General features: G+C 35.0%; 1 protein-coding gene across 5 annotated transcripts in view; it reads right to left on the reverse strand.

Annotated features, from left to right (window-relative positions):
• Nmdar2 (glutamate ionotropic receptor NMDA type subunit 2) overlaps nucleotides 1-26,237 on the reverse strand; it is a 260,929-nt gene that overhangs the window by 6,304 nt on the left and 228,388 nt on the right. For 2 of the 5 annotated variants that reach the window (XM_033339196.2, XM_033339197.2), the window contains exons 9-16: nucleotides 18,599-18,746; nucleotides 16,584-16,767; nucleotides 15,239-15,348; nucleotides 13,963-14,075; nucleotides 11,858-12,142; nucleotides 9,859-10,040; nucleotides 9,040-9,275; nucleotides 8,551-8,744 (exon numbers count right to left, since the gene is read on the reverse strand). In XM_033339196.2, the coding sequence (XP_033195087.1) occupies nucleotides 8,551-8,744; nucleotides 9,040-9,275; nucleotides 9,859-10,040; nucleotides 11,858-12,142; nucleotides 13,963-14,075; nucleotides 15,239-15,348; nucleotides 16,584-16,767; nucleotides 18,599-18,746 (1,452 nt within the window). Of the gene's footprint in view, nucleotides 1-4,800; nucleotides 4,918-8,550; nucleotides 8,745-9,039; nucleotides 9,276-9,858; nucleotides 10,041-11,857; nucleotides 12,143-13,962; nucleotides 14,076-15,208; nucleotides 15,349-16,583; nucleotides 16,768-18,598; nucleotides 18,747-26,237 lie in introns of all 5 variants that reach the window. The other 3 variants (XM_033339193.2, XM_033339191.2, XM_033339194.2) reach the window with 3 other exon arrangements.

Raw genomic sequence — 26,237 nt, forward strand, 5'->3', positions numbered from 1 at the left:
TGAATCGTCTAATATTAGAATCTGAAGTATTCTCCTGGCCTCGAGCATTTTTAAATAACGTAGCGTATGTTCCTCGACCAAATGCTAGTTTTAATTTTACTGCTTTCTCTTTCCTTTTTCGATAATTCTCCTTCCACGTTTCGTGCTTGGTTTTCAAAGCAAGTATAGAACAGAAAATTAGTTAGGCTTTGACTTAAATCCACGATTCCTCGAAATTAGGTAAAAAATTCGAGGTAAAATGTCGTAAAATGTAGAATCGCGTAATGCCATAGCACGTTTAACTTTAAACTAATATCCGTCGATTTCTCAAATTTTTTAACGATTCTATCGCCGAAAAACAGTCTAGAATTTTCATGCTAAAAGAAACGAAACGGAAGAAGATCCTGCTTCTTCTTTTAAATTAAAAGAAGCAGCCTTTTTAATTCCCGTATTCGAAGATCGTATTTTTCAAATATCTTGTGAAAATTTCAGTGTAAAGAATACAACGCCAGTTATAGTGTCGTTACAAGCGCAGTTATGCAGATGTTAGAAGGATACGTTCAACTACATTTCGTCGTTCCTTAGACGAGGAAAGTTTAATTCTCTGGAGGAAAATTTCAGTACTTGCAAGTCATAATTTAACACTTAGCAACAACGTGTATGTGGAATGGGATATCGTACAGAGAAAACGGCACGGTTTATAATAGGAGACTCGCTATAATGCGCTTTATAATGCACGAGAGTGATGCGATATTGTTTGTGCCGGAGAAACTATAACAGTTCGTGAAGCAGGTCAATATGAAGAGAAGCGTCGAGTTTCATTGACTTTCCGGACAGCGTAGTGCCACAAATTCGTGGGGAATTTGTGGCGTGAAATTTGGACGCTCTCAAAGGGAAAATCATCCGGGTTCTTTTTCAGTGCAGCAACTTGCATTAATCGAGGCAAGGAGAGTTTGCCGCAGCAATTCGGTGAAATGAGCTTTGAGATTGACCAGAGACACTCCTGTCACGGATGGAAGTTACGCTAATTTCAAACAGAATAAAGGACGCTCGTTTCGTACTCGAATACTTTCAAAAAAGGTATACATTCGCGGGAAGGAACTTCTATGCTTAATTAATTTTACTTCGAAATTGGTTCGATCGAATTTACGTTTGTTAAGTTCAATTTGAGTGGATTTGTGTCACGATAGGTTTACGTAAATTAACTCGTAAAGTCGATGTAATATAATTACTATCGAAACAATTTCTGCAAATTATCGAAAATCACGGGTGTACATTAATGGTATAGAATAGTTTGCGTAATTAACGCTGGAATTATCAACGTCGTCAGCGTATCGAATTTGTAATTTTGGCAATTTAATTTAAGGGACTTTTCTTTGTAAAATATTTCATAAATCGTAACTTTCTTTATACATTGTATAATTTTCTATATAAGTTTCACGTTGATTTCTTTGCGGCAAGTTTTATATACTCTTTTTTATTTAATAGTTGTATAAAAAAGATTGCATATTACCAGTTAAATAAATAGAGAAGTTTTTTTTAGCGTAGAATTCGTCGTATAACGACAGGAATGTTTCAATATCAGAATTTTTCAGCCCCGAGAATTTCGCGTTACCAGGGAACGAGTAAAATATCAGATTTCAGATTCCATTCCATTCAGATTCCATTGTTAGACGACTCATTCCGGACAAATCACTCGATCGCCGTACTACATTCTTCTCCCTGAGTTTTCCTAATTTACAGGAATTTCCTCAATCGTAATCGATGGCTCCTTGTACCGTCCACTTAACGCCATCGCGCACGATTTATCGTTCCACTATGCACTCTCGATACAGTCGTCACGGGTCTACCGAAAACTTATCGTTGAACTCGCATGCCATGCTTCCGAGCACATGAAAAGTAGATCGATACGATACGAAAATACGAGTTTACAAAGTGAATAGATAAATGTACAGGAAGATAAAAAAAAAATAAAAAAAAAGAAAGGAAGAGTACGAGGCAATAAAAGTAGAGAAGAATAATTCGAATATATGCAGACGTTCTGGACTACCAAGCGAAGCGAATAATCTACTTCTACTCTTATCCTTCAAACTTTTATATCGTTATTATCGATCCTCGCGAAGCTTCGTTCTATTATTTTCTTTTTCCGTCGCGTAAGACTCGTGGTGCACGAAAAAAAACATTATTCGAGTGACCAGAACCGATATCGCTTTATTTTTAAAAGTATTACCAAGTAATATTTCAAGAAATGGTTTAATTGTCCATACAAAGTCGAATGCCAATTTAATCGAAGCTTAAATCGAAGTTCATACGTTCAAATTTAAATTCAACTTCAAATATTTTGTTTTAGTTAATTTTGTTGTGTTATCCAAGGCGTTGATATGTAACGTTAAAGGGAATGAACGAATCGTCCGTATAAAATTACATTCTAGTTTAATTCAAGTTCAATTTAAATTCAAATCCAAACATTCAAATTTAATTCTAAATCTATATCAGAATTGTACGATTCAAATTTAAATTCAAACTAAACTTCCATTTGTAAATTCGCCAATTAAAAAATCCCGATTTAAATTCAAACTAGAGTGAAACTAGAGACTCGACAGATGCTTACTAACAAGAATCCAAAGCATTTGGTCTCTGTGCCATTGCGTCGCCGTTCAAATCCGATTTCAGCTACGAAAAGAAAAAACAAGAAATACGATAGCCTCCACAACGATATTTTCGAAGAAAAACAAGATGGTTTCCGGACACGGGGATAATGTGGCTCGTTAGCGGAAAAGACACCGGGGAGATCGTACAGAAACAAGCCTCGCGAGATCGATTTTCCTCCCTTTTGTCAACAGTGCACGGATTTATCGACGTTCGAATGGCCATTTCCCGATTCCCTTCTCGTTCTCGCCATTCTTTACTTCGCCAAACGACTACCAAGTCGACCAAACGACCACCACCTAACGACTCATCGATTTTCACGTGCACATCGAAGACAATTTCTACCAAAGCGACGTAGGAACCTTTGCTTTTCGAAAATAAAGCCGGATAGAACGTTAGAGTCGCGGTGGAATACGAAGTAACGTGAGAATGTTCGAGCGGTTCTCGGTCTTGTTGAAATCGACGTCTATTTGTCGCGATAAATGGTAATAAGTGGAAAGCGATATAGCGAGCGATATGGTCTTTAGCGTTAAAGCACCTAGTTAAGCAAGGTCATAGCTCGAGTAGCAACTAGGATCGTACGCACTGCGCCTCTTAGTTTAGAATCTTCCGTCAACCATTTGAAAATATCCGAGAAAACTGAAATTTTATCTTTGTGTTTTCCTTTGTTCAATTTAAAATACGTAGACATTATGCCGTAACAGGCTGTATAATATATTTCAACGTGTCGTTTTCAAACGTTTCCACGTACTTCGATAACGAGTCATAAAATCGGAGCTTCCGAAATATAAGTCGGAAATAAGATTTTATTTCCAATTTGTAATCAGAATTAAAATTCAGAAGGAGAGTTAGATGGCTCGCGATTGTGAAAATTGACATAGCGAATTTTAGAGCTAATTCCTTTTATCGCGAATGTCGTTACTGTTACGCGAGAGAATTTATTAGCATCGCTAACTTCCGGCCCGTGACTTGTAAAATTTCGTTAACAATTTTTATGGCTGTGATATCGTAAAAGTGGCTGCCCGAGTGAATCGATGATTTATGTACGTTATTGATCCACTATGGTGGTAAATTCTTGAATAACATTTGAAATGAACCGAGTACCAAAATCATCACGAAGAATTTTGTTCGGTAGAGAAATAAACCATAATTCGGAATTAGATGTACAAATTAGAGAAAGTAACGATTATTTAAGATATACGCAATGAAAAAATTGATTCTGAATTGACATCGCACGACCTTGAACGAGGTTCCTGCAACCCTCAATAGGTCTTCGATTCGTTAAATTATCGGAAGCTGCAAACTTCAATTAATAATTGACTTTACGATCTCATCGTATCGTTTCCATTTATTATACAAAGACGTTGCTGTCTGAATGGAACGATTTACAATTTCAAACGTGTCGACGAAATGGTCCCGACCGAAAGACAATATCGTTTCCTGTTAAGCAGACGTGCCAGATGTCATGCTTGTACCATATGTTACGGTTTCTCTGTTTGCTGTGTGGCGCTCGGTTTACTTTTAAATGGCAAACGCCTCGAAACGACACCAGCTGACGGACAAACAAGCGTGAATTTTTCCGGATATTTGGCAACTGATTCTGCTGCCTCTTGTTTCGCTGCCAAATACCGGCTATCCGTGACCCAGTAAGTACATATCGCGAATCACGTTGCTGGCGGAAGTTAAAGCAGATCCGCTTTGTTGCTGAGATCAGCTATTGCGATTGTTGTTTCTTTGCGATGTAATTTCGAGAACGCGAGGATACACGAAACGAAGGGTTGATTTACAGATCCATCGTGCAAATAGGAATTTTAGAACTCAGTTCCGTATGTTCTTAAAAATATAATAAAGTTGGCTGACGTTCTTTTCGAATAATTTTATTGGATTAACGTAACTCTGTAATAAAAAGAATGTTTTTTTTTTTATTCGACCATATCGAGCGGAATCCTTTTACAACATTACGTTCTATCGAATGTAAAACGAAAAAGGAATATCAAAATGGAAGGATTTGATGGAATGTTAAGAAACCGAGCGCTCTTTGGGGAAATGAAAAATGCTGGAAAATCGTCGTTCGAGAAGTAACTCTATTTCGACGACACATCGGGGAAAAATATTTGCCCTGGTTCCTACGTCACCGAGTATTCTTACGTGTTTTGGGCGTTGCGGACTTACGAATCGAAGTATGGCGGTAGCGGATGCGGAGCTTCCACCGCCAATGACTCCGCTTGTGAATGGCGATCCGAGCTTTGAAAGCATCCTCGCCACCAGCCGAGACTTCCGGTTTTCCTCCTTTAAAAAAGCCGACGTGGATATGTGCCAGGCTTCTTTTCCACCATCGTCCATCGCCACCAACCACCCCTTAATGCGTACCAGCAACACGTCTCAAGCGACAAGAGATCCTTTTATCGTTTCTTTTTATCTGTCTCTCGTCGTGTAATCTGCCTTTGTCAAGCTTTTTTAGGATTTCCTATTTTTCGGTGATTTCAGAAACGCAGAGAACCCCGTGAAAAGCGCTAGAGATATCGAAGTAGAATTCTAAAACGCGGAAAGGAGTATTTGGAAAATGCCGGAGATATTAGAGGAAAGAAACTTCGACGAAATATACGAAATCGTCGTTTGAAGTCTCGCCGACTGTTATTTTCGTTCCATTTTCTTTATTGACAAGAGAGAAATTTCGTATTTCTGTCTCTACGAAAGAACTTGGCAGAAGTCGAAGCAGAGTTCAGTTTACGAAATGTTAATTTTCTTATTTGACTCTCATATTGAGATTACAGTTACATTAGCAAATTTAATATTAGATTCGACTTTAATCGTTTCAATTGAAATTTAAATCCAAATTGAAATCGAAAAATGCGAACTTAATTGGAATTCAACGATTCAAATTCCATTCAAATACAAATTAAATCTTCCGCAGGAAAATTAGAATCTCGAAGGCTGAAGCGAAAGGCTTCACCCTTAAATTTCTTTCCCCCGATTTGTAATTCTATCGAATAAATTTAAGAACAACTAACTGAAGGGATAATTATGTAACATGTCACAGACATCTTATAATCTTTTCAAGTTTTTTGAAAGCTTGTGTCAACAAAAATTAAGTTTCTACAGGGACGATTTAATTTATCTATCATCGTACAAAGATAAGTTTCCCTATGGATGATCGAATTAATTTTAAATATTCGAACTGAAATTCCGATTTGTGAAAACTTGAGCGCAAATTCAAATTTGGATTTTCATCGTCGATTTCGATGTTCAACTGCGATTAAAAAATTCCTTTCTCCATAACAATTCGCGGTTTCTCTTTTCCTTGCTCAGATTATCTAACCCAATATCCGGAGAACCAAATCCCGTTGAAACGCAATTGAGTACCTGCTGTATTTCCAAAAGGGCATGAAACGAAAGTTGAAAAGTTCGTCATTTATACGGGGTGCGAATATCGCGAGATCCGGATCGGCTGTTCCCAGGAAGTTCGATTAAACAACGTTCGCGATTGGTCCAAACAATGTACCTGGATTCTCTGCAAACACCTGCGGGCTTATCCGAGTCGAAGTTTTCAGTGTAAACTTTTCTAGCTGGAAGCAACGGAAGTTTATTCCGAGATCTCGTGTCGCTGAGAAGTTCTGCTTTCGTACGAGCGACATACGTTCTCGCCTTCTTCTCCTACGTTTTCCTGCCCCATTTTCTTTCCCTCTTCTATCTACCCTTCGTGTCCACGGGCGAAACTCTTAATATCGACGAAAATTCGAAGCCAATTTGCCGTCGAACATATCTCATACGTGATACGGTGAAAACATACAGTCGATCGTAAGTTTAAGATCATCGATTCACGTTACATGTTAGTGTACTATTCTTTAAAGATGTAGAAACCTTCTTACACATTTTCTACAAACCTTGCCTCGTAATCGTAAATCCGAGTCCATTATCCTATTTAGAGATACTTGGGAATAGGACATTTATTTATTGGAAGTAAACTAAAATAGAATTCGGAACGTGAAACTGTTTTCCAAGAATGTATCGTGTATAGTAATATTTCTTGTTTTTCATATTGGAAAAATATTCTTAGATGTTTGAAGTACTGATACGTAGTTATCTTCTTACAATTATTCTATGTATCTATCTTATATGTATATGTATAATTTCATCAAATTTAAATGCCGTAACAAATAACTATGTATATCTACCAAATACTCATGCAAACTAAACTTTACAAGTTATACAAGTTCATGTACTAGGTGTCATACCCAAGAACTGTCAAAGTAAATGCTTGCGGTGATCTAATCGTTTCAGTCTATTTTGTTTCAGTGGCGAACCGAAATATCGTAAACCTCTATAAGCTCTTCATTCTGCGACACTAGTGGTATAAGTCAATAATAATCGCCACCGAAGGCATTACGGCTCTTCTTCTTACGTTCTCTAGGGAAACCATTTTACTAAGGGACGTGGTCTTAAACTCACGATCGTCAGTAGCTTCAGGAAATAAAGAATAACCAGAAATGAATGACACGCTCGTGGCGATATCACGACGTTAACGTACTCGTGTGTATATGCGTCCGGATGTATATATACATGAATATTGTACGTTTATACACAATTAATATATATACATCTCACGACTGTATATACGAATGTGTATACGTGTTCGTTCGTAGATAAGTGCATGCTGTGCGAGCCAGGCTCCAAGTGACGTCAGAAAGTAATTGAAGATTTAATCTCGATCCGCAGTTTCCGTCGTCCGCGCATTATGTAGGACGTTTTATCGATTAATCGAACGTTAATCGTCCACTAGAGAATCTCGTTCGTGGAATTTTTAAGAGAATTTATATATTTCTATCGTTAAACACTTTATACTATTTTCATATCATTCTATGGACTTATTTTTTTATTTGTCTTCTATCGTCCTTTTGTACGTAGAAATTCCCCTCGGAAAATGTACGTAACGTGGATCGAGATTGAATCCTTGTAAATCTTACGGAGGACAGGTGAAATAACTATGCAGTAACATGCGTAGATCTGTCGTTACGGGTCCACTTCCGCTTTCACGAAATCGTATTTCGGGCAGAAGAGGCGTCGACCTTTAAAGGAAAGCTTTCTAGAACAAAGGTCTGTCGGAATTTGGCGGAGAAGAAAAAAAAAGAGCTGCAGCGCGAGATACTTCGTTTCGAAAGCGAGTGGTGCTTCAAAGGAAGCGAATGTGTATCGAATAGTCTGGATAAAGTTCGTTCACGTGAATTTCTTTTGTCACGGATGGAACGTTTCTTTCCCTTTGCCCTTTGTTTCGAACTTCTTCCTTCAATCATCGAAAGGATCTCAAAGAACGTCGCTATTGTATGAAGGGAATCAATCGTCTTCGTGATTATTTGTTTCCTGCGTACGTATATGTAACGAAATTGTAGGACCATAGACGACGGATGTTTATGCGATTTCATGTATTATCGTATGCCATCGTATGTCATCGATATAAGGCTGAGAATTTTCCTTTCCACGTATGATTTTAATATTTTAACATTTCCAAGTAAAAGCACTTTCTTTTTAAAGCTTAGTAGTATGAACTGTTAAAAGTCAGACATTTCATACATTACAACCTAATACTCTTGGTTGAATACTTCGTACATTTTCATAAACTTTCTCACATTGAAATTTTCCATAAATGCAAAAAACGTACGTAGTTTAATTATTAATTATTACAAGAATTTTACGTTTACGTTATATCTATAACACATAATTGGAACACATAATAAAGAATATATTAGAAGAATTAAAAGAGAAGCAGATAAATATTGTCAAGAAATTTCGACGAATTTAAACACGTTCTTTGAGATCCTCTTGAATGAACTAAGGTCAAGAGTTTTAACTGTAATGCGGACATAATATAAAATCTTCTTATTCGCGGAGTAACGTTAATTCGAATGAATTACGATTATAGCATACTTGGTCTGGGTCGGTTTTATTCCGTGAGCCTCCAGATCCTTTTCCAGCTGTCGTATCTTGATCTTCGCCATGTCTAATTCGTGTTTCACCTTCCATAAATGCGTGTCGCATATGGGATCCCTGCATCTATGGTACCTCAGAATGTCCTGCGCCTCGTAGACTGCTCCGCGGAATGTCAGCGACTTTCCCATGCTCTTTAAAAAAACAATTAGATAGCTTTATGTATAAATGTTATACGAAACCTTACACATATATGGTTTCGTACGAATATTTTTAAAACGAGGAAGAAATCGTTGTAGAACGTTGTAGACGTTGTTGATGTAGGAATACGAATGTGACAATTGGACTGTTTTCCTCGCAAAAAGAAGCGACATAAAAATAAAATCGATAGAAATATCAATAATATGGAAATAAAATCGAAGGAATATTCAGTTCGTCGATAAATTTGGAAAGAACTATGACAAACTGTATTTAGGAAAAGCGGTTTACCAAGCTGAAAAGTGCGCAACAACCACCACCGTCACTTCGCGCCAGATGTTGCCTGACATACTTGAAATACAAATGTTCCAGAAGTAGGAAGGCTGCAGCCAGAAGAATTCCCATCATCAATAAGAGAAACGCGGACAAGAACTGTTCCAGCGCCAAGGGATCGCTACTTTTTTGTACCTCTTTGCCTGGCTTGCAGGTACCTGTCATCCAGTACCGTCTCAGACGCTCCAAGTCTCCTGGAATTTCAATGTTCTTCTTTTATGATAGAAAATGTACAGAAATTGTGAGAAATATTTATTCTAATCTTAACACGTTCAGCTTTCAGCATATTAATTCCAAATTCACCTTATAAGAACATTTATTTGAATTATTTTGTTATAATTTGGTTATTCATTGTTAATCTTAGGTAGGTCTAATCTTAGGTAAAGAAATCAAAGTAAGAAAAGACGACTTGCGTGAATTGAATTATAAAAAGAAAGCATCGTGCACATTTCTATAATAGTAACATTATTCAATATTTCTCTAACATAAGCTTTCGCTAATATTAATAATTTAACGTATCATTTGATTAATAATTAACAATCATACGCGTCATTTGCGACAAAGCAAAATTTTATCAGTCGTAAAAATGACAGTTTTCTCTTCCAGGGTTAAATGCCCAAATATTATACGGATGTGTGAGACTAGAAAATATACAAAGTAATAAAATACACTGCAATTTCTTGAAAATGTTCTATGTCAATTACCGAATGGAATCTATGTACGTATTTAAATAATTAGTTATTTAATTGCAGACGATAAGTGAGCAGATGCCGATACCGTTGTCTCTGTAGTCGAGCAGGCGCTTGTTGAACATCTGCAGATACTTGGAATTCCTTGAAAACGCGAGACCGTACCCGGTCATTGCGTACCAAGATCCCACAGTTAGCAATCGGCAGTCCTCGTCCTGCGCTACCAGATAGTCCAAGACCGTTCCGTCGTAAATAAACGCGTCCATTTCTCTGTTGCAGAAGGAAACGATGTCACTGAGAAAATTGAAAAACGAGGAGCGAAACTTTAAACTAAGCGAACGAATGGCACGATAGATCGTTCGAGTCGAACCTTTAAACTTATTTCTTTCACGTAGAATGATCTTCCACTCTTATCTCAATTACATTGCTGCAACTTTTTCTATGGAAGAACAAGGGGAAATTCTTCTATAGGAAATTTCCTTGATTTATCTTATCGATCGTCGTTCCGAAACGTTGATATCGACACCGAACGATTTAGGTTAGTTATAAATTTCAATATACTTTGATAATCGAAACAAGGAAAGTTCTTTACAAAAGATTGATTATCTTGGATCGAGCAGATAGTGATTGAACAGGGAGGAAATTTCTATGATAACCAGGTTACTTAAGAAACTTTACATTGTTTGGCGAGTAGATAATAAGGAAATAAACGGAATTCTTGTACAAACTCTGAGAAAGTTAACCGAGACCCTCAAATAACAATGAAATTTAAAGCAATGTCCAACGCTCAACGTTTCATCCAATATTGTAAATTCGTTTAATCGAAATTTTACTAAAAAGTGAACTCTCCGCGTAACATTCTAAATTTAGCTAAAAGCTCATCCTATGACCTTCCGTTAGAAAAATCCCCCTCCTTTACATCTGCGCCATAATTTACATCGAACACTCCACCTTTTGCTTCCCAAAGCTGCCAACGCCATTTACAGACCAGCAAAGTGGCAAGGTGGGAACTAGTTCACAGAGATTAAACAAGCAACTTCGCTCAGAAGCTTCGATAACGAACCACGTATATATAATGCGTGCACATTTAGCGCGATTAAGGGATCAAGTTCTAATTTGAGGACCAGCGAATTCAGCAAACTAATACGTTATGAGGTGTCGTGTCTGTCCTTGGTTATTTCTTTTTTATGTGAACTAGAGACTGGTATGCTTTCCGGTCTCCGTAAATTTTTTTCTACAAACATAAATACACGATGAACGTACTAAGAAGTGTACTGCAGGTGTATCGTAGTGAATCTGACATTTAAAAGTTGAAATCAATTGGATATGCCCTAGCTCGGCTGTGCCATTCGAAACCATTTTTAAAATACTCTTTGAGAATACCGAGTTTACAGCACATTTTCGTTTATCAAGCGTGAAAAGAACTACAAATTTTACAGAAACTAATTTTTATAAATATATTGTAGTATCGTGGATGAGGGGCCTAGGGGGTGTCGTGCGAATTGTAAACGAGCGGTTGCTGAGCGCGTGCATGATGGGGCTTAAACAAAAGATATCAGACGAAAGACCATGGCTTGCTAAGAGGCATAAACGAATTAACGGCAGTATGAGTTGAGAAGCCAGAGAGTGCGGATTGCGTTGTCGAGATAGTGTTGTTAGCGTTGTTGAGATTGAAGTTGTGTTGACGAGAGTTGTTAATTAATTATAATACGTTGTTACGATTAGTTCACGTTAAATAACCATTGTTTTCTGTTTAATCCATTTATTATTAATAAACTAATTATTATTATATTTACGATATTACAGTACCTAAGTAGAGAATTGTTTTACCTATTAATTATTAGTAGGTATATATTATATTTTACACATTCTATGCATCTTCGCATCTTGAAATTTCTCATAAATACATAAAAATTGTACTAATAATAAATCTGTTCTATAAATGCACGAAATCTCCGTACTAAAACTTCAAAAATACCTTTTGCGATTGAATTATATGGGAAATTTTATTATAAACTTTGTCGGCGAAGACCTCATGCTTTTTTTATAAATTTCGGGACGAAAGAACGTCATTTAATCGGTCTTACCCGCTGATAACCGCCTCGATTCCTTCAGCCACGCTGCTTTTGTTGAATTTCTTCATGTACGCGTGCATCTCCTTGAAATATTTTGCCAAAGTGCTGTCAGTGTGGCTCCAAGGTATGGTACCAAACTTGAACATAGGCTTGTGGGACCATGGCTTGGCCAAACGATGATCGTCAACACCGGTGAACTCGTGGAACTCCTCCCTCGTGATCATGAAGGCGGCCAGGTTGGCAGTGTAAATGGCGAGGAACACCACGGCGAACAGCGCCCACACGTTCGTCATGAATCTGAGTTTACAAGAATGTCGTTAAACGTTGGCGAAGCGATATACATTCGATCGATAATTGCGAAAAGACTTTTAGCTCTGCTACGTCGTTTAACTTGTCTTGGGTTCGATCGCACTCTCAGCTCTCCTAAAAGATCTTTCGATTTTATGCTAAGCGGGTTTTCTTTACTCAATTTGATACTGAATGGTTCGTTTCTTCTCCTTTTTCAAAATTAGAAGCGCTTGTGAAGTAAATCAAAACGCCATTGACGAACTCTTGGAAACTGTAACAGCATAGAAAAAAAAAAGCTGACAATCTGAATGAAAAAATTAAATTCCTCGATATCTGAAAAATGTTTGTATCTTTGGACGAATGGAAAAAGGAACGAACAATTTTTTTAATTAGAATTAAGAAAAATTTGCATATTTCATATCAAAATTTAGTACGATTTTAGAGAAAAAATTAATCGTCCGTTTACTTGTAAGAAGAACCTGCGATAAGTACAAGAATTTAAATTTTTTGTCGAATTAAAATTAAATATCTAGAGAATAGAGAACTTTAGAAAGAGTTCGATTGGTATAGGAAGAAAGTTATTAATTACATAAGATTTATTTGTCATCAGAGGTATAGAAATTCGAGGACTCTAAGGTTCCACTCACAGTTGCGTTATCTGTAATTCTAAGTCTTCACTAGTAAGACTTTTATTGGATTTAGTGAATTTTTACTATTTCAGTGTGCCGTAATTTAACACATAGGCCGATATTTGCGTCCATTTTACGTAGCTCACATTTTGCTTTGTATTTTACGATAGCATAATTTAGAAGCCTTAGATTTTACGGTATTAACAGGTAACATCACTCGAGGATTCTATTTGCGAGCTCACCAGATTCGTTTCACTTACTCTACTACATAATATTTTCAACGCTATTACATCGTTTTCCTTCGTTTTGAAAATGCAGCTGGTTCATCGAGTAACATAAAATATTTTGCAGTCAAATTATGAAAGTTTTCGAAAATGGCGCACGCACAGAATAATTCAATGAATAAGACGAAATTAAATCCAACGTGTGCTCGAGAAATAAAATGTTCATTTTTTGTGGCGAACACTGTGGTTGAATACAATTTCTTGGCACGGTATATGCCGCTGATATTTCGCCCGAATCTTTATGATTTAAACCATTTCTGCCTGCATCCTCTACACGCCAATTATGGTACTTCGCAACTATCATGTAGCTATGAAACGTCACATTGCCGTGTAAAATTTAATTGATGTGGCTATAGTGTCTTTTTCTTCTATGAACGCGTTTAAATCGATTCTTAATTCTTTTTTGAAGTCTCTCTTAGCTTTCAACTTTTCTGAATTACAACGAATCGGTTTTCAAATTCCTATATCATTTAATTCTCTACAGATTTAACGTACAGAATGATTAAAACAGAGGATACGATTTTAAGAGTTTCAATTATGTGGTTAATTAATTTTAAATTATTATATACGTTCAAATTATTAAAGATAGGAGATAATAAATTCGACTTTAAATACTTCGATCGCATACTCTACTAAGAATCTTCGAGCTTTAATTAGTCGCACATTATTCTCGAGATACAAAGAGGGAGAAGAGAAAACAGAGAAGACGAAATAAAGACGGTTCATGTAAATTCGTCGATGATATGCGCGTTTGTCGAACGTCCTTGTGATCCCTTTGATCCTTCTCTTCATCCCTTTTTCGATGCAGAGAAAACATGTTAATAGATTTTGTGGGTTCTTTCTTTCTACCGTGCTTTTCGGAGAATATGATTTACGTGCGAGGATTCTAATTGTCGATAGAAATTGTTTTACCGACCTGGCTGTGAATCCCCTGGGAGAATCAATATGGACGGCTGCCTGAAATAATACGGCCCAGACCAGCCAGTACGTCCGACAGAAGGAGAACCGATGATTGGGCGATGGATTCTTCTGCAACCAGCATAAATCAGCCGCGTTCGAACTCATTTCGTATCGTTTGTACAACCAATACAGCGACAACGTTGCAATAATAAGAAAATGTTCTAATCTACGGTGTAGGATTGGTCTGCGTTAGATTTTAGACAAAATCGTGCAAGAATTCAGTGAGAAGGTTAAACAAAAGCGAGTGATAGGAAGATATTGTGTTAGAATGCATTGCGAATATTTGTGAAGATATCCGATAGATAGATGTCGTGTTCGATGCTAGAAAATTAATGAAAGTTGCGGATAGATCGCTAGATCTTAGAAGTAGCATTCAACGTTGTGCCAGTGAAATGATCTATAATATTTATGTTTCATATTTCTTCGTGCAATTTGTTTGATTAATATCTTAAAGATACTTAATTTTATTAAATAACAATACGACGTGGAGAAAACATGAATTAATTTTGAAGATTTTATGGAAACAATTAGAAATGAATTCTAAGGATTGGAAATAATTTCTGATAACGAGAAAGAAAAGGCGAGGAGCTTAAAATTTTTAAGAAAAGATGGATAGATATAACGTGAATCAGCTTTGAAAATTATGGAGAAACAGGTTTCAAAATGCTTCCTAGGAATTAAAAATAGTTCACAGCAGAAGGATATAGGAAACTTTAAATCTCTGTGAAAGAGATTAAAGAAAATATAAATCACCCTTGACAATTACATAGAATCAAATTTAGCAATGAATCTTAGGAAGTAGAAATAATTCAAAAAATAATTCACAAAATACAAAGTGTCCTTCTTTATTTCTCTTCGCTAAATAAAAATTGTATTCTCTTATTGCAGACAAAATATTTCCAATTACGCTCGTAAATGTCAAATGATATGGACGCTTTAAATTGTAGATTTTATTGACAAGTAAAATGAGACAAAGATGTTTTCCGAATAAAGAAAAAGGGGAAACTGCGTGGCATTTGTATCATCAGGAAAGTACGTGGGAAGATTGTTCTCCCACGATCAATCTCTTTTTCTTGTGTCACAGGGATGGAGTGTCGTTAAGATTAATGGTATTGTCCGGTATAGTAATTTGCTCTATAAGGATTTCGTGCTCTGAAGGCGAGAAAACATACATAGCTAATAAGAAGCGAAATTAATAGTACCAGTTTCTGCGCAGCGTCTGAAGGGTTTACCTTCATGTTGAAACCTGATGGTGACAACCATTCGAATAGCAGTATCATAATCGTGGCCGCGTGTATGGCGACGATGCCGACTAACATCCAAGAGGCGGTGTCGAATGGTTCTGAAAACCATAATAAATAATATAATTATAATAATAATAAAATTGTTTCGTATTACGTGGAATGTATCGATCATATTTATTCTATGTGTAAGATCATATTTTGTATTAATGTGTGTATTAGTGCACGTCCAATAGACTTTGGAATTTCTTATTTGCTAAAAATGAAAAGTATTGTTACTTTGATAGGGAAACACACTTTGCTAATTAAAAACATTTGTGGCAATTACTTTATAAAATATGTATATTTATATTAAATACTAGAATATATTAAGCTATGCTAAATATTATGTTAAATGTTCTATTAAATGTGTATATTTATAAGAAGCCATAGAAGGATCGATTAAAAATTAAAATACATTTCTTGTTCTGTTGAATAAAACGAGATCGAGTAATAAACAGGTATACGTTTTAGATGATTTCGAAGAATATATAGTATAATAGTGTTACTTATGTTAACTATATCGAATAAATTTAATAAAGGAGAGATTGATAGAGTTTTAAATAATTCGCGAGATTTAGTTTTATCGTATTTAAATAAACTGAGAACGATAAATAAAACCATTGATGTCATATGTGCATATGTTGAGTTTTATGTAAATTATAGAATCGTAGAACATACGAGTTAATAAGATTGAATGAAAAAATATTTTCTCTTCCAATCATTAACAAATTGGTTGTTAAGTAATTTGATTGAAATTTGGAAAGATCTGTTAATCCTATTTCGCAGAACAATACTATTGTAAATATCTTTGAGAACTACCCTCTTCTGAGTGAGTAACGTAGTTATTTCCTAGAATTGATCGACCTTTACTGCTGTTTATCTAGAATTTACTCTCTTTTCCTCAATAGCATCTGTACTAAACTTCCGAAATTTTAGAACAGGATGATCGTAAAACATTCGAAGCAATTTTATTGAAAGCTCTGACTGAACAACGTAATTCAATCATAGTTACAATGAAACTTTGCTTTTGATAATTCCATGAATATTTTTTATTTAGTGATAATATATTTTATATTATTTATATTTACATATTAGATGTTATTTCTTGCAGGAAACATTCAATCGTATTTGTGTAAAATTCAATGTGTTTACAATAATATACGATTAATTACTAGTATAAAAAATTAATTATCTATCATTTTTCTATGTTAATTTTTGATACATATTATTTAGGATCCGAGGAGATTTCTTTATGAACCATTTAACGTTTAATGAGATCTTTATGGTCACTTACCAAGGAAGGCAGTGGGAGATATTATACCAGTCCTCTTAGCCACAACAATGGCGATACCAGTCTCCATGTACGGTACCGTGAAATCAACCACGGCTTCTCTTTCAGAATTAATCATCAAAGATGTCATTACCATGTCCGTTTTCCGATTCACCAGATCAGCTATCAAACCGTTCCATTTTCCATTCTACGAACAGAACAACGGACGTTAAACTTCGTGTAATTGCAAATTATAAATTCCATCGCATAATTTTAATATTCCAGCAGAAACTATCACACTGTAAGAAAATTCCATTAACAATTTGACGCCATAATATACCAATTGACGTTGCAACTTAAAACTCATCTATGGAAAACGTTAGTTGACGTTCTAATGTAATATATATGTATACAGAAAAGTTCCACAAATGTAATATTCTAGACTGTATATTCTTTTTTTATTTATTTAATTTGTACTTTACAATCTGTCCAGCTGGACATTTGGTAAATTTTTCTAACTAGACTATATATAGCATTATATACATAACAATGAAACTGTCAGTGAATAAAATATGAAATATCAAAGGAATAAAATGTATGAAGAGTTGCACAATGCAGAGGACAGAACAAGCTTTTGCGCATACACGTTGCAAAGAAAATATCCAAATGCTCAAAAATGTACGCAATTATTGTAAATCTATAAAATCAAATATAGAACGTATAAAGTTGATAAAAAAAATAACGTATCAAATCTCGAAGAAACATTACGAATTGACCGTTTTGATCATTTCGATAGGTCTAGTGTTATAATCATTTTGTAATTAGTGAAAAGGCTTTGTCGATAAAATGTCGATAAATAGCGGTTATAAATATGCACGAAGGTTACATTTTTGAAGTATGTTTCGTCTAGGACCCATAATTATCCGCACGCAAACGCAGTCATATTTAAATAAACACAATGAAAGAGCCACGCTAACTCGAGGACACTTTGTCCTCGATACATCTCAATTGTTTCGTGCTCGTTGCAGATTCTGGATTAATGAACAGAGTTGGAATTACGCGCGAAATTAATCTATACAGTCGTTCCATCGATACTGTCGTCAAGTATTAAATCCTGAACGCTCGGATTAAACGAGATCCGCTGTGTTAACCCGATCCAACTTTAAAGACGTTCCACTTACTACTTCCACGATTATTGAAACTAATTCCTTGCTATTCATTGGGATTAAGATTTCATAATTGACTGATAGACACTGATCTATTAAATCTTATCTGGATCTTCGACAAAAGCACTTTTCATTAGAAAATTAATTTCCTAATCGAACGAACAAAGATCTAAAGCGGAATGTCGCGCTGGGGCTAATCGAACGTTCCTTTCGTCCTTGAAAGCTGTTAAGTTGAAAAATGTTACATGTACATTTCATGTCGTGTATATTTTGAATATCGCTTGTATGGTACGTGTATTTTTGTAAAAGTTGTAAATTAACCGAGTCACGAGTGGACTGTGGTAGGTTATATATAGGTTTTAGGGATATTGGAACACGTATACAAATATTTGGAACGTATACGAGTTATATGAAAGTCGTTGTATAAATAAAACAAATATCAAACTTTATTAAAGTGGAATAAAACGATATTTAATTGTGAAGTAAAAAATTGGTTTTCTCACCGTCCATATTTCTAATCGTTTTGATTAAATCCAGTTTATTACGAAACAATAAGTCTATTATTTTACTTAACTATTAACGTTCTATGCAATCTTAGAAAATATTCTATTTGTATTTCAATTTCTTATATCTTCAGTAGAATATCTGTAAATAATTTACAGTTTTCACGCTCGCAAGAATCTATTTATAATTAATAATTTTCCATAAACATATATATGTCTATACACTCATATTATTTTATATTTTCTATCTCTTCTGTATCTAAAAATATCTTTTACGTTTTTTTATATATCCTATAAGTATCGCGAGGATTCATTTTATCGGAAATGCTCAATAATAATTGTTAGCTGGATAAAATTCGTTATAACCAACCTCTAGCGTGCCCCATTTCCCATCTTCGACTCTAACAAGCTCATAAGTGAAGCCGATTTCCTCGGAGAACTTTTGAAGCAGGTCGATGCAGAATCCGCTGCAGCACTGATAAAAGCTCTCATTCTTCTGTGCCGCTTGAACGTCCATCCTGAAAAACGGCGTACACCAGTAACATCGTCGTTCACTTGCTCGCAGCCATGTTTTATTTCTCTACCCTTCGTTGGAATGGACGTTGGAACGATCGTTCTTCGATCATCCCTATGATAAAATACTTTGTCCAGAATCTTGAGATAGAACGACAAAGAGGAGATCAGTTTTTCGTACTAGGTTGTCGTGATTAATGGATGGAATAACTTACGTTGTAATTATTTTCTGACAGTTCGTTTTTCGTTTGCAAGACGACGAAAGACTCTATTGATCAGAGCGATTTAAACGAAAGATATTTATTTTAAAAGATAGCGAGAAAAAGGGAGAGAAAGAGAAACTGGATACTATAGTTTCTTTTAGATTCTTAGATTCTTCTTATGGAGTTTCTTGTGATATTATAAAATATAAAATATAGCTATATTAAATTTGTAGTTACACGGAATGTGTCGTAACTAATGGAGGTCATTTTAATGATAAATACGGGATATAAAAATGATAGAGATAGAAATCATATAGAGTTTTGTTCTGTTCGATATCTTCTTCGAGGTACAGCGCTGCTGTAATGTGTAGTTTACATGTATAGGTATTATTGAAAAAAGATAATATTTGATTTAAACGTAAGCTACAGCTATCATATTAAACATTCCAAGCATTTTTCCAATACCATTAACAAAGAGTTTAATAGAACTGTTTCGTATTGTTATTAAGAATAACTATGCTTGCATACGTATATACGTAGGATTACAAGTAAAATGAATGTATTTCGTTATTTTTGTATCTTTTCATTGTTTACCTATTAGTAAAATAATCAAAGAAGAACTTTTGCGCTAACGATCGAGGAATTGAATTTGGGAAACAGGTTAAACGAAGATTCGGTTAATAATTCCAAATTCGAGAAAATCGAGTATGAGAATAAGGGAAGACGTTAATGTAGCGTAAGATGACTTTACAGAAGTTTCATAATGTTCCTGAAATTTCTCAATCTCTGTTTATACCACGAAACAACCGGATTAACGTCGCTTCTGGCTAAGTCGTGCAATCTGGCTGAATACGAGTCGGATGGTTTACCCTGGTCACATCTGCACGTGACAAACCCGATGCTCTTCGTGTATTGTTTCCGCAGCTGGTGAATAACACTCGTTTTACGTGTTCTATGGAATACGCATTGTTTGGCCAATCGACTGCAAGCTGTACCTATATTTTAGGCGGCAGCATTCGGAAAACAATTATCGAATCTCTGGTACGAAATACGGAGAAATTAGAACTAACTTACAGTGGAAAGAACAAAGCGAACAGTACAGAATAGTCTGAATTTTTCTATTTCTCTTCTCGCTTGTATTATCTTTACAAATGTTCCTTAAATTACCAAAACAAAAATTCAATTTTTTTTTTTAGAAATAAAACCTCTAGTTTCATTTTTTATGAAAAAAAATATCCTATCTATGTTTTCGAAAGATCGGAAGAAAAATGATCGGTTATAGAACGTTCTATTAAAAATTGAGAAACGAATATTTTCCATATTCTTAATTAAGTTAGTTACGAAATCAAACAATAGATTTAAGAGACCACGTTTTCACCAATATTCCTGAAACATTGCGCGATGACTAAATTTCCTCGCTCTTACAGACGATTAACCCGATCACGGTAGCAATCATTATCGGCTGTCTATCATTTCAAGTTTTCCTCACAAAACGAACGTCAATATCGCGTCCATCAAAATTTCCAATTTACGAACGTCATTTAAACGTCCGATAGAAAATCTCAATAGCCAGTAGCTAACGCGGTGAAACAGGGACGCATCGATCGTTAGGCGATGGTCGTTAATCGTAAGACGTCCTTGGGACGTGAATATATCTTAATCGCGTCGGCATAATGGTCGTAATTGTCGAATAAATTTGCCAGCAAATGGGCATTAATGATAGACGCGTTAGACAAACGAAGAAGCAACGCATGCCTCCGGGAATATTATGCAGGAATTTAACCGGACTGACGAGGGTACAGCTTGTAGGATGCTGCAATAACTGGGACTGAACATAGTTTGCCCTTGTGTCAACCAGTCTGAACGGAGATCCGTGACTCGTGTTTTGCGAGACGCGTAAACAAGTAATATTAGGCATATACGCACAAAGTGTACAATATCAGCATTGTAATGGCATCTGGGGGTCTGTTTTTGTTATTAAATGATTAGAGTCGCTATGGATCGTTTACTTGCACGTAACAGAGACTTTTTAAGTCCATTGGATTGTCGAGAGAAGTTTATTAAACTCTTCAAGTACACGATGTGTATAATACATCATAATAGTATTCGGGTTGGTCTTTGTTATTAAATAATTAGAGTTGCTATGAACAGTTTGCTTACGTATAGTACAGCTTCTTCGATGTAACGATTTGTCAAAAAGAATTTCTGAAATTTATCGAGGCAAGTGTACTTTGTACAGTTTATTAAGATAAATATTTCGTGGGATATAAAACTGAGAAGTGGCGATGTTCTTTCATCGTTGTGTCATACTTCCGAGTACCTTTACATGATGAAATTTAGTCAGCAAGAAGATTGTAGAAGTATCTTACTTTGAACGTTGCGTAATAAAAACAGCATATCAAATAGCGAAGAACTTGCGACGATATTATTTTATGAAAATCTAAGGGGAATATCGTGTATCCAAAGAACTTTTCGAACCAATCTTGTCCCGTGTGATATTCTCAATTTCGAGCATCCAATATCATGTTATGGAAGATACTGAAATCGAATATCCTGACAGACACAATTAATTATTATTTTCATGCAACATTGGAACTGATTCACGTAAGATACTGCAAGATTGTATAAATTTTGTTTCGAAGCATTCAAGAGAAGAGATAATTAGGCAATAAAGTAGAACAATAGTGGAAATTATATTAGATTTAACAAAAATAACGCGATCGTTCAAATTTTCGTATAATAATTCTTAGCTTTAAAACCAATATCGGTGACGTTAAGACATTAGTAAAAAGCTGTAGAATTAAATAGTCCCATTTTAATCATTTCAGTCTTTGCATTTTAATCATTTAACCTTTTTACAGTTAATGAGATTAGAAATATCTTGAATAGCGAGAGTACAAGAGCCATACTGGACATACCAATTGTTCCAGTTTATTTTATCAATTAAGTTCCTTGATGATATAATATTCACCTCGATTAACATGGTTTCCCTGCACGAACGAATAACTGCGGTAAATTTCGACAGCAAAGTCAGCAGACCCAGCACTATTGCTATTCTCTATGGCCATTCTCACGATAATAACCTTGCGTTTATTTTACATTTTCGTGATGCATGTACCTATGTATATCTACTAACTAAGGATGAGAACTACCATAGAAACACATAGTTCGACTTCCTCCGAACTACAAGATATCCAGTAACGTTCGGCTATATCTCGCGACTTTCTTGGCCCACCGGTCGTAAAATCTTACGTAACGCAAATGTATATCGACGCGTGTACGTTAGACGTACTGACAGCAGTTAAAGCCTGGTAGAAGTGGAAGTTTATACGTAAACGTCCATACGTCGAATCCCTTATGCACCAGCCCGTGTAGCTTCGTTCGCGCCCTTAAAAGTTTATGGCATTCTTAAAGGGTTGTTAAACTTTCGACGACGTTCGAAGTGAATTGGTACCTTTCGAAAACGCAGTCAGCTACGTGCTGTCGTTAGAACCACTAGAAAATGATAGATTTTTACTGTTCATGTTCGCGTACTTAACCCCTTAACCTACGATTTACGTTCGAGAATTTTGAGCCGATAACGTAAACAAGCTATTATACAGGGTGGTTGGTAACTGGTGGTACAAGCCGAAAGGGGGTGATTCTACGCGAAAAAAGAAGTCGAAAATATAGAATAAAAATTTGTCGTTTGAGGCTTTGTTTTCGAGAAAATCGACTTTGAATTTTCGCTCAGTACGCGTGCACTTTATCGCGTCTCGTTATAACGGATCTCACTGTAGATTGTTGTCTCGATTAATGGGTTAATTCGATTAATGGGTCGTTAAGGGGTTAATTCTTACGGGCAACGCGTTCTTTTGAGATTTGCAAGTCACAGTTTATAGAAGGTGAATTCTGTGGAGCGTTACAAATAGTTGTGTCTGAAGGGTAACGTAATGCGAAAATATGATGGAACTTTTATAATTACGAAGGGGCTATTGTTAATAGTAAATGAAATAAATGTAAATAATGATAGGTTTGGAATTTTTTACATCACTTTTCTTTGTGTTTCTAACGAAAGATTTATTTTTTATTTTGTAAATATTTGTTTACGAAAAATACACTATTTCTGATACATGAGACATTATTGAATGAAATAAATTTAGAATTTTCAAGGTCATCTTCATTTTTCGAATGGAATGTTTTGTACCTTACGTATGTATCACATACTTGTGGCGATAAATTAACGAATTAATGGAAGCGAATATAATTATGTTTTCTTTTAATAATATATAATTAACAAATATATGTTCAATAAAATTATATCAATTTGTTACAAAACAATAACAGAACATTGGTGAACCAATAAATGACTCGCAATTTACACGATAGCCTGATTCGTTTTTCTTCGTTAACATATCAAACACATGTTTAATTACTCTCACTTTAATCGAGTAACGTATTAAAGTCAATATTTGTGATATATATTTTACGTATACTGGGAAAATTCTATTAGAAAGTTCTACTAAAGGATATTTAATTAATAGCATGTTTGAAGGTCGCGCTACACTTCTTACAGTATCTCATTCATCTTCAGTTGAAACCTAATAGAACTTGATTTGAAAACCTATAATTTGCTCGTATTTAAAAGTATGAATTTCGTAGATAAATAACGTGCTCTATATAGAAGCTTCCTGTCTTCTATTCATCTAATATACCAATCTCTAATTTCTAAAAATATACAATACACTTCTAAACAGTATAGAATATTGGAAAAGTCTAAAATGCGTTAAAAAGACAACGTATTGCCCACGTATTCGACTGTTTATTTTTAACTGTAAAGAGATGTTAAGATGAATCTTCGACGAAAAGTTCTCGGCATAAGCACCGTATCAACTGGTAAATTTTTCTATTCACTCGAACTCGTTCGCGTTAAAGAGCCACGTTAAAGAAGTTTAAAGTTTTTAAATGGAAATTTTATTGCTGGAATGTTCCGAAAATGCGATTCAGATTCATCAAGTTGAACCTCCCACATAGTTCTCAGCCTGATGAATAGAACGGAAGAAGTCGAAGAAATGCTAAAACGTCGTTCGAGTTTGAAGTTCTCTCTTCGAGCCCAAGTTCCGGTAAAAATGGAAGAACAGCATGAAATAAATTACAGAGAGGCAAAATTTCACCTTCGAATTATTTTCTCTTTTTTTTTCTTTCTTTTTTTTTTTTTTTTTTTTTGATGGTCTGGTGAAACTTCTATAGCGAAAAGCGTAATCCACTTAACACGAATTTAATCTTATCTAAAGTGGCAATCACAGAGCGTTAAACGTAATTTCTGTTCTTTCCTTTCTTTTAGAGTTTGAAAGGTTGATAATAATACGATTCTCGCATTCTCAGCTATTTTTCTTCTTTTTAACTCTATATTCGACTACTCGTTTTGGCACACCCTTCGTTTTAACCGCGCCACATAGAAGAAGCAATTATCTTTCCTTTTTTGTTGGCATTCTGCCATATCCTTTCCACTTGAGAGACAAAGAGATTCTATCATCATTGTACGTTTTACCAGGGAGCTATCTGGCCTACTAAGCTCTTTCTAATACTCCCTGCCATAATGTTTTACGAGGAATTGTGAACTAAATGAATCGTCTTTTCAAAGTAGCTAGTAAGTCGTTTAGATGAAATAAAAATTCTGAATACAAGTTTTGTGTAATATACTGTTTCCAGTGTTTACTAGAATTCTAGGTAAAAGCATAACAACATTACTATAATCACGTTATTTTTATTGTAATTGTGTCATTCCTTAGATTTTTTACTAGCAGGACTAGTTAAGTCTAAATGATACTTAAATGGATTTACAAAGAATACTACTTCCATTAATTGGTATTATCGTTAGTCATTTTTTGACCTTGTAAAAGTATGGACGATTTTCTCTGTTGAATATAATAGCAGAGGTTAGTTTTCACTATTTTCTTTATATGTATTAATTTTCGCTATTTTCAGTATGCGAGAAAAATATTGTACATTTAAGAAACTCGAGTGGAAATTCTGGCACATCAAATATCGAATCACGTTAAAAGAAATTATAGTATTCCTCAAGGAATAAAAAATGTATTGGAAAGTTGTTACGATATTAGAATTTTGTTATATTTTAAGAACTTTAATATATCAAACATCGAGAAGGATATAACGATAATTGTGTTCATTTCTAATAACGTAACAAAACACAGGAGTTTAAAGTTAATGAAATTTAATCTTCTTTTATATTTAACTGAAAAGTAGCTGAAGTCGCAAAAAGATCTCAGTATCGTCTGAAATTCTACATAACTCTGTTAAAGTCTTGATGGACTTGGCGGAACTTAAAATCTGGTTACGCGCCTGAAACGTGACCCGACATCCTGGATTGACATCGATGAAGTTCGTTCGAATTAACCAGGAATCAGAAGAACTTTGACAGACGCCTTTCGAACTATTGAAACCCTAGGAATCCATGATGCGTGTGATCGAAACAGCAACATAGTTGTCCAGTAAAAACTAACCACCGGAACAGGCACAACTTTAGTGTTTCAAACAACATTCAGAGTACAATTAGCCTAATTTACTTTAGAAAACATCTGTAACCTGTTTACACGTGGAAAAGTTTCAAGATTCAGCGTGAGTTAGTAAAAGTATAATTCTAAGATATTCTCGAAGGTTCAATCAAAATTACGAAAACACGATTTAAGAAAATTTAGATTATTGGAAATTGGTAACATTATCGAGCAATTTAAAAAATAGAATCCCTTCCAATGCGTGTTAAAAAATTAGATAGAATTACAAAAATGTGCAAAATGTCTTAATCTAATATTCTACATAATTGATCTTATAATGGCTATCAAACATACTTTAAAAAAACGTTAGGTGATCAATTTTTTGCAATATTAGAAAGAAAATAGCGAAGAATGCGAAATTGATTTATTAAAAACTTATCACATCTATGCAAGAATTGTTATTCTCCAGATATGGATTTAATGGCCCATAAAAATTGAAATTAAGACAGAGTTCTTAAAGTGTGAGCCTGCTTCTCCGACTTGTTTGAAGATTTAGAAATACTTGGACAGATTTAGCGGATTTGTAGAAGTCCAATATCTTGAGAAATCGGATAATGTTTGATGGTGCTTAGGAATATCTACTTAGAATCTAAGAGGATTTAATAGGATTTAGCTGATAGCATGAGCTCACCTGAGCTCAATAAACCTCGGTATTATTTAGGTAAACTTGACTCAACGTTTAACAACTATCCTATTTCGATCATGTTGAATTAGTAGTTAATAGTTATGAACCATATAC

This window comes from Bombus vancouverensis, chromosome 1 (assembly GCF_051014615.1).
Source record: "Bombus vancouverensis nearcticus chromosome 1, iyBomVanc1_principal, whole genome shotgun sequence".
Lineage (NCBI taxonomy): Eukaryota > Metazoa > Arthropoda > Insecta > Hymenoptera > Apidae > Bombus > Bombus vancouverensis.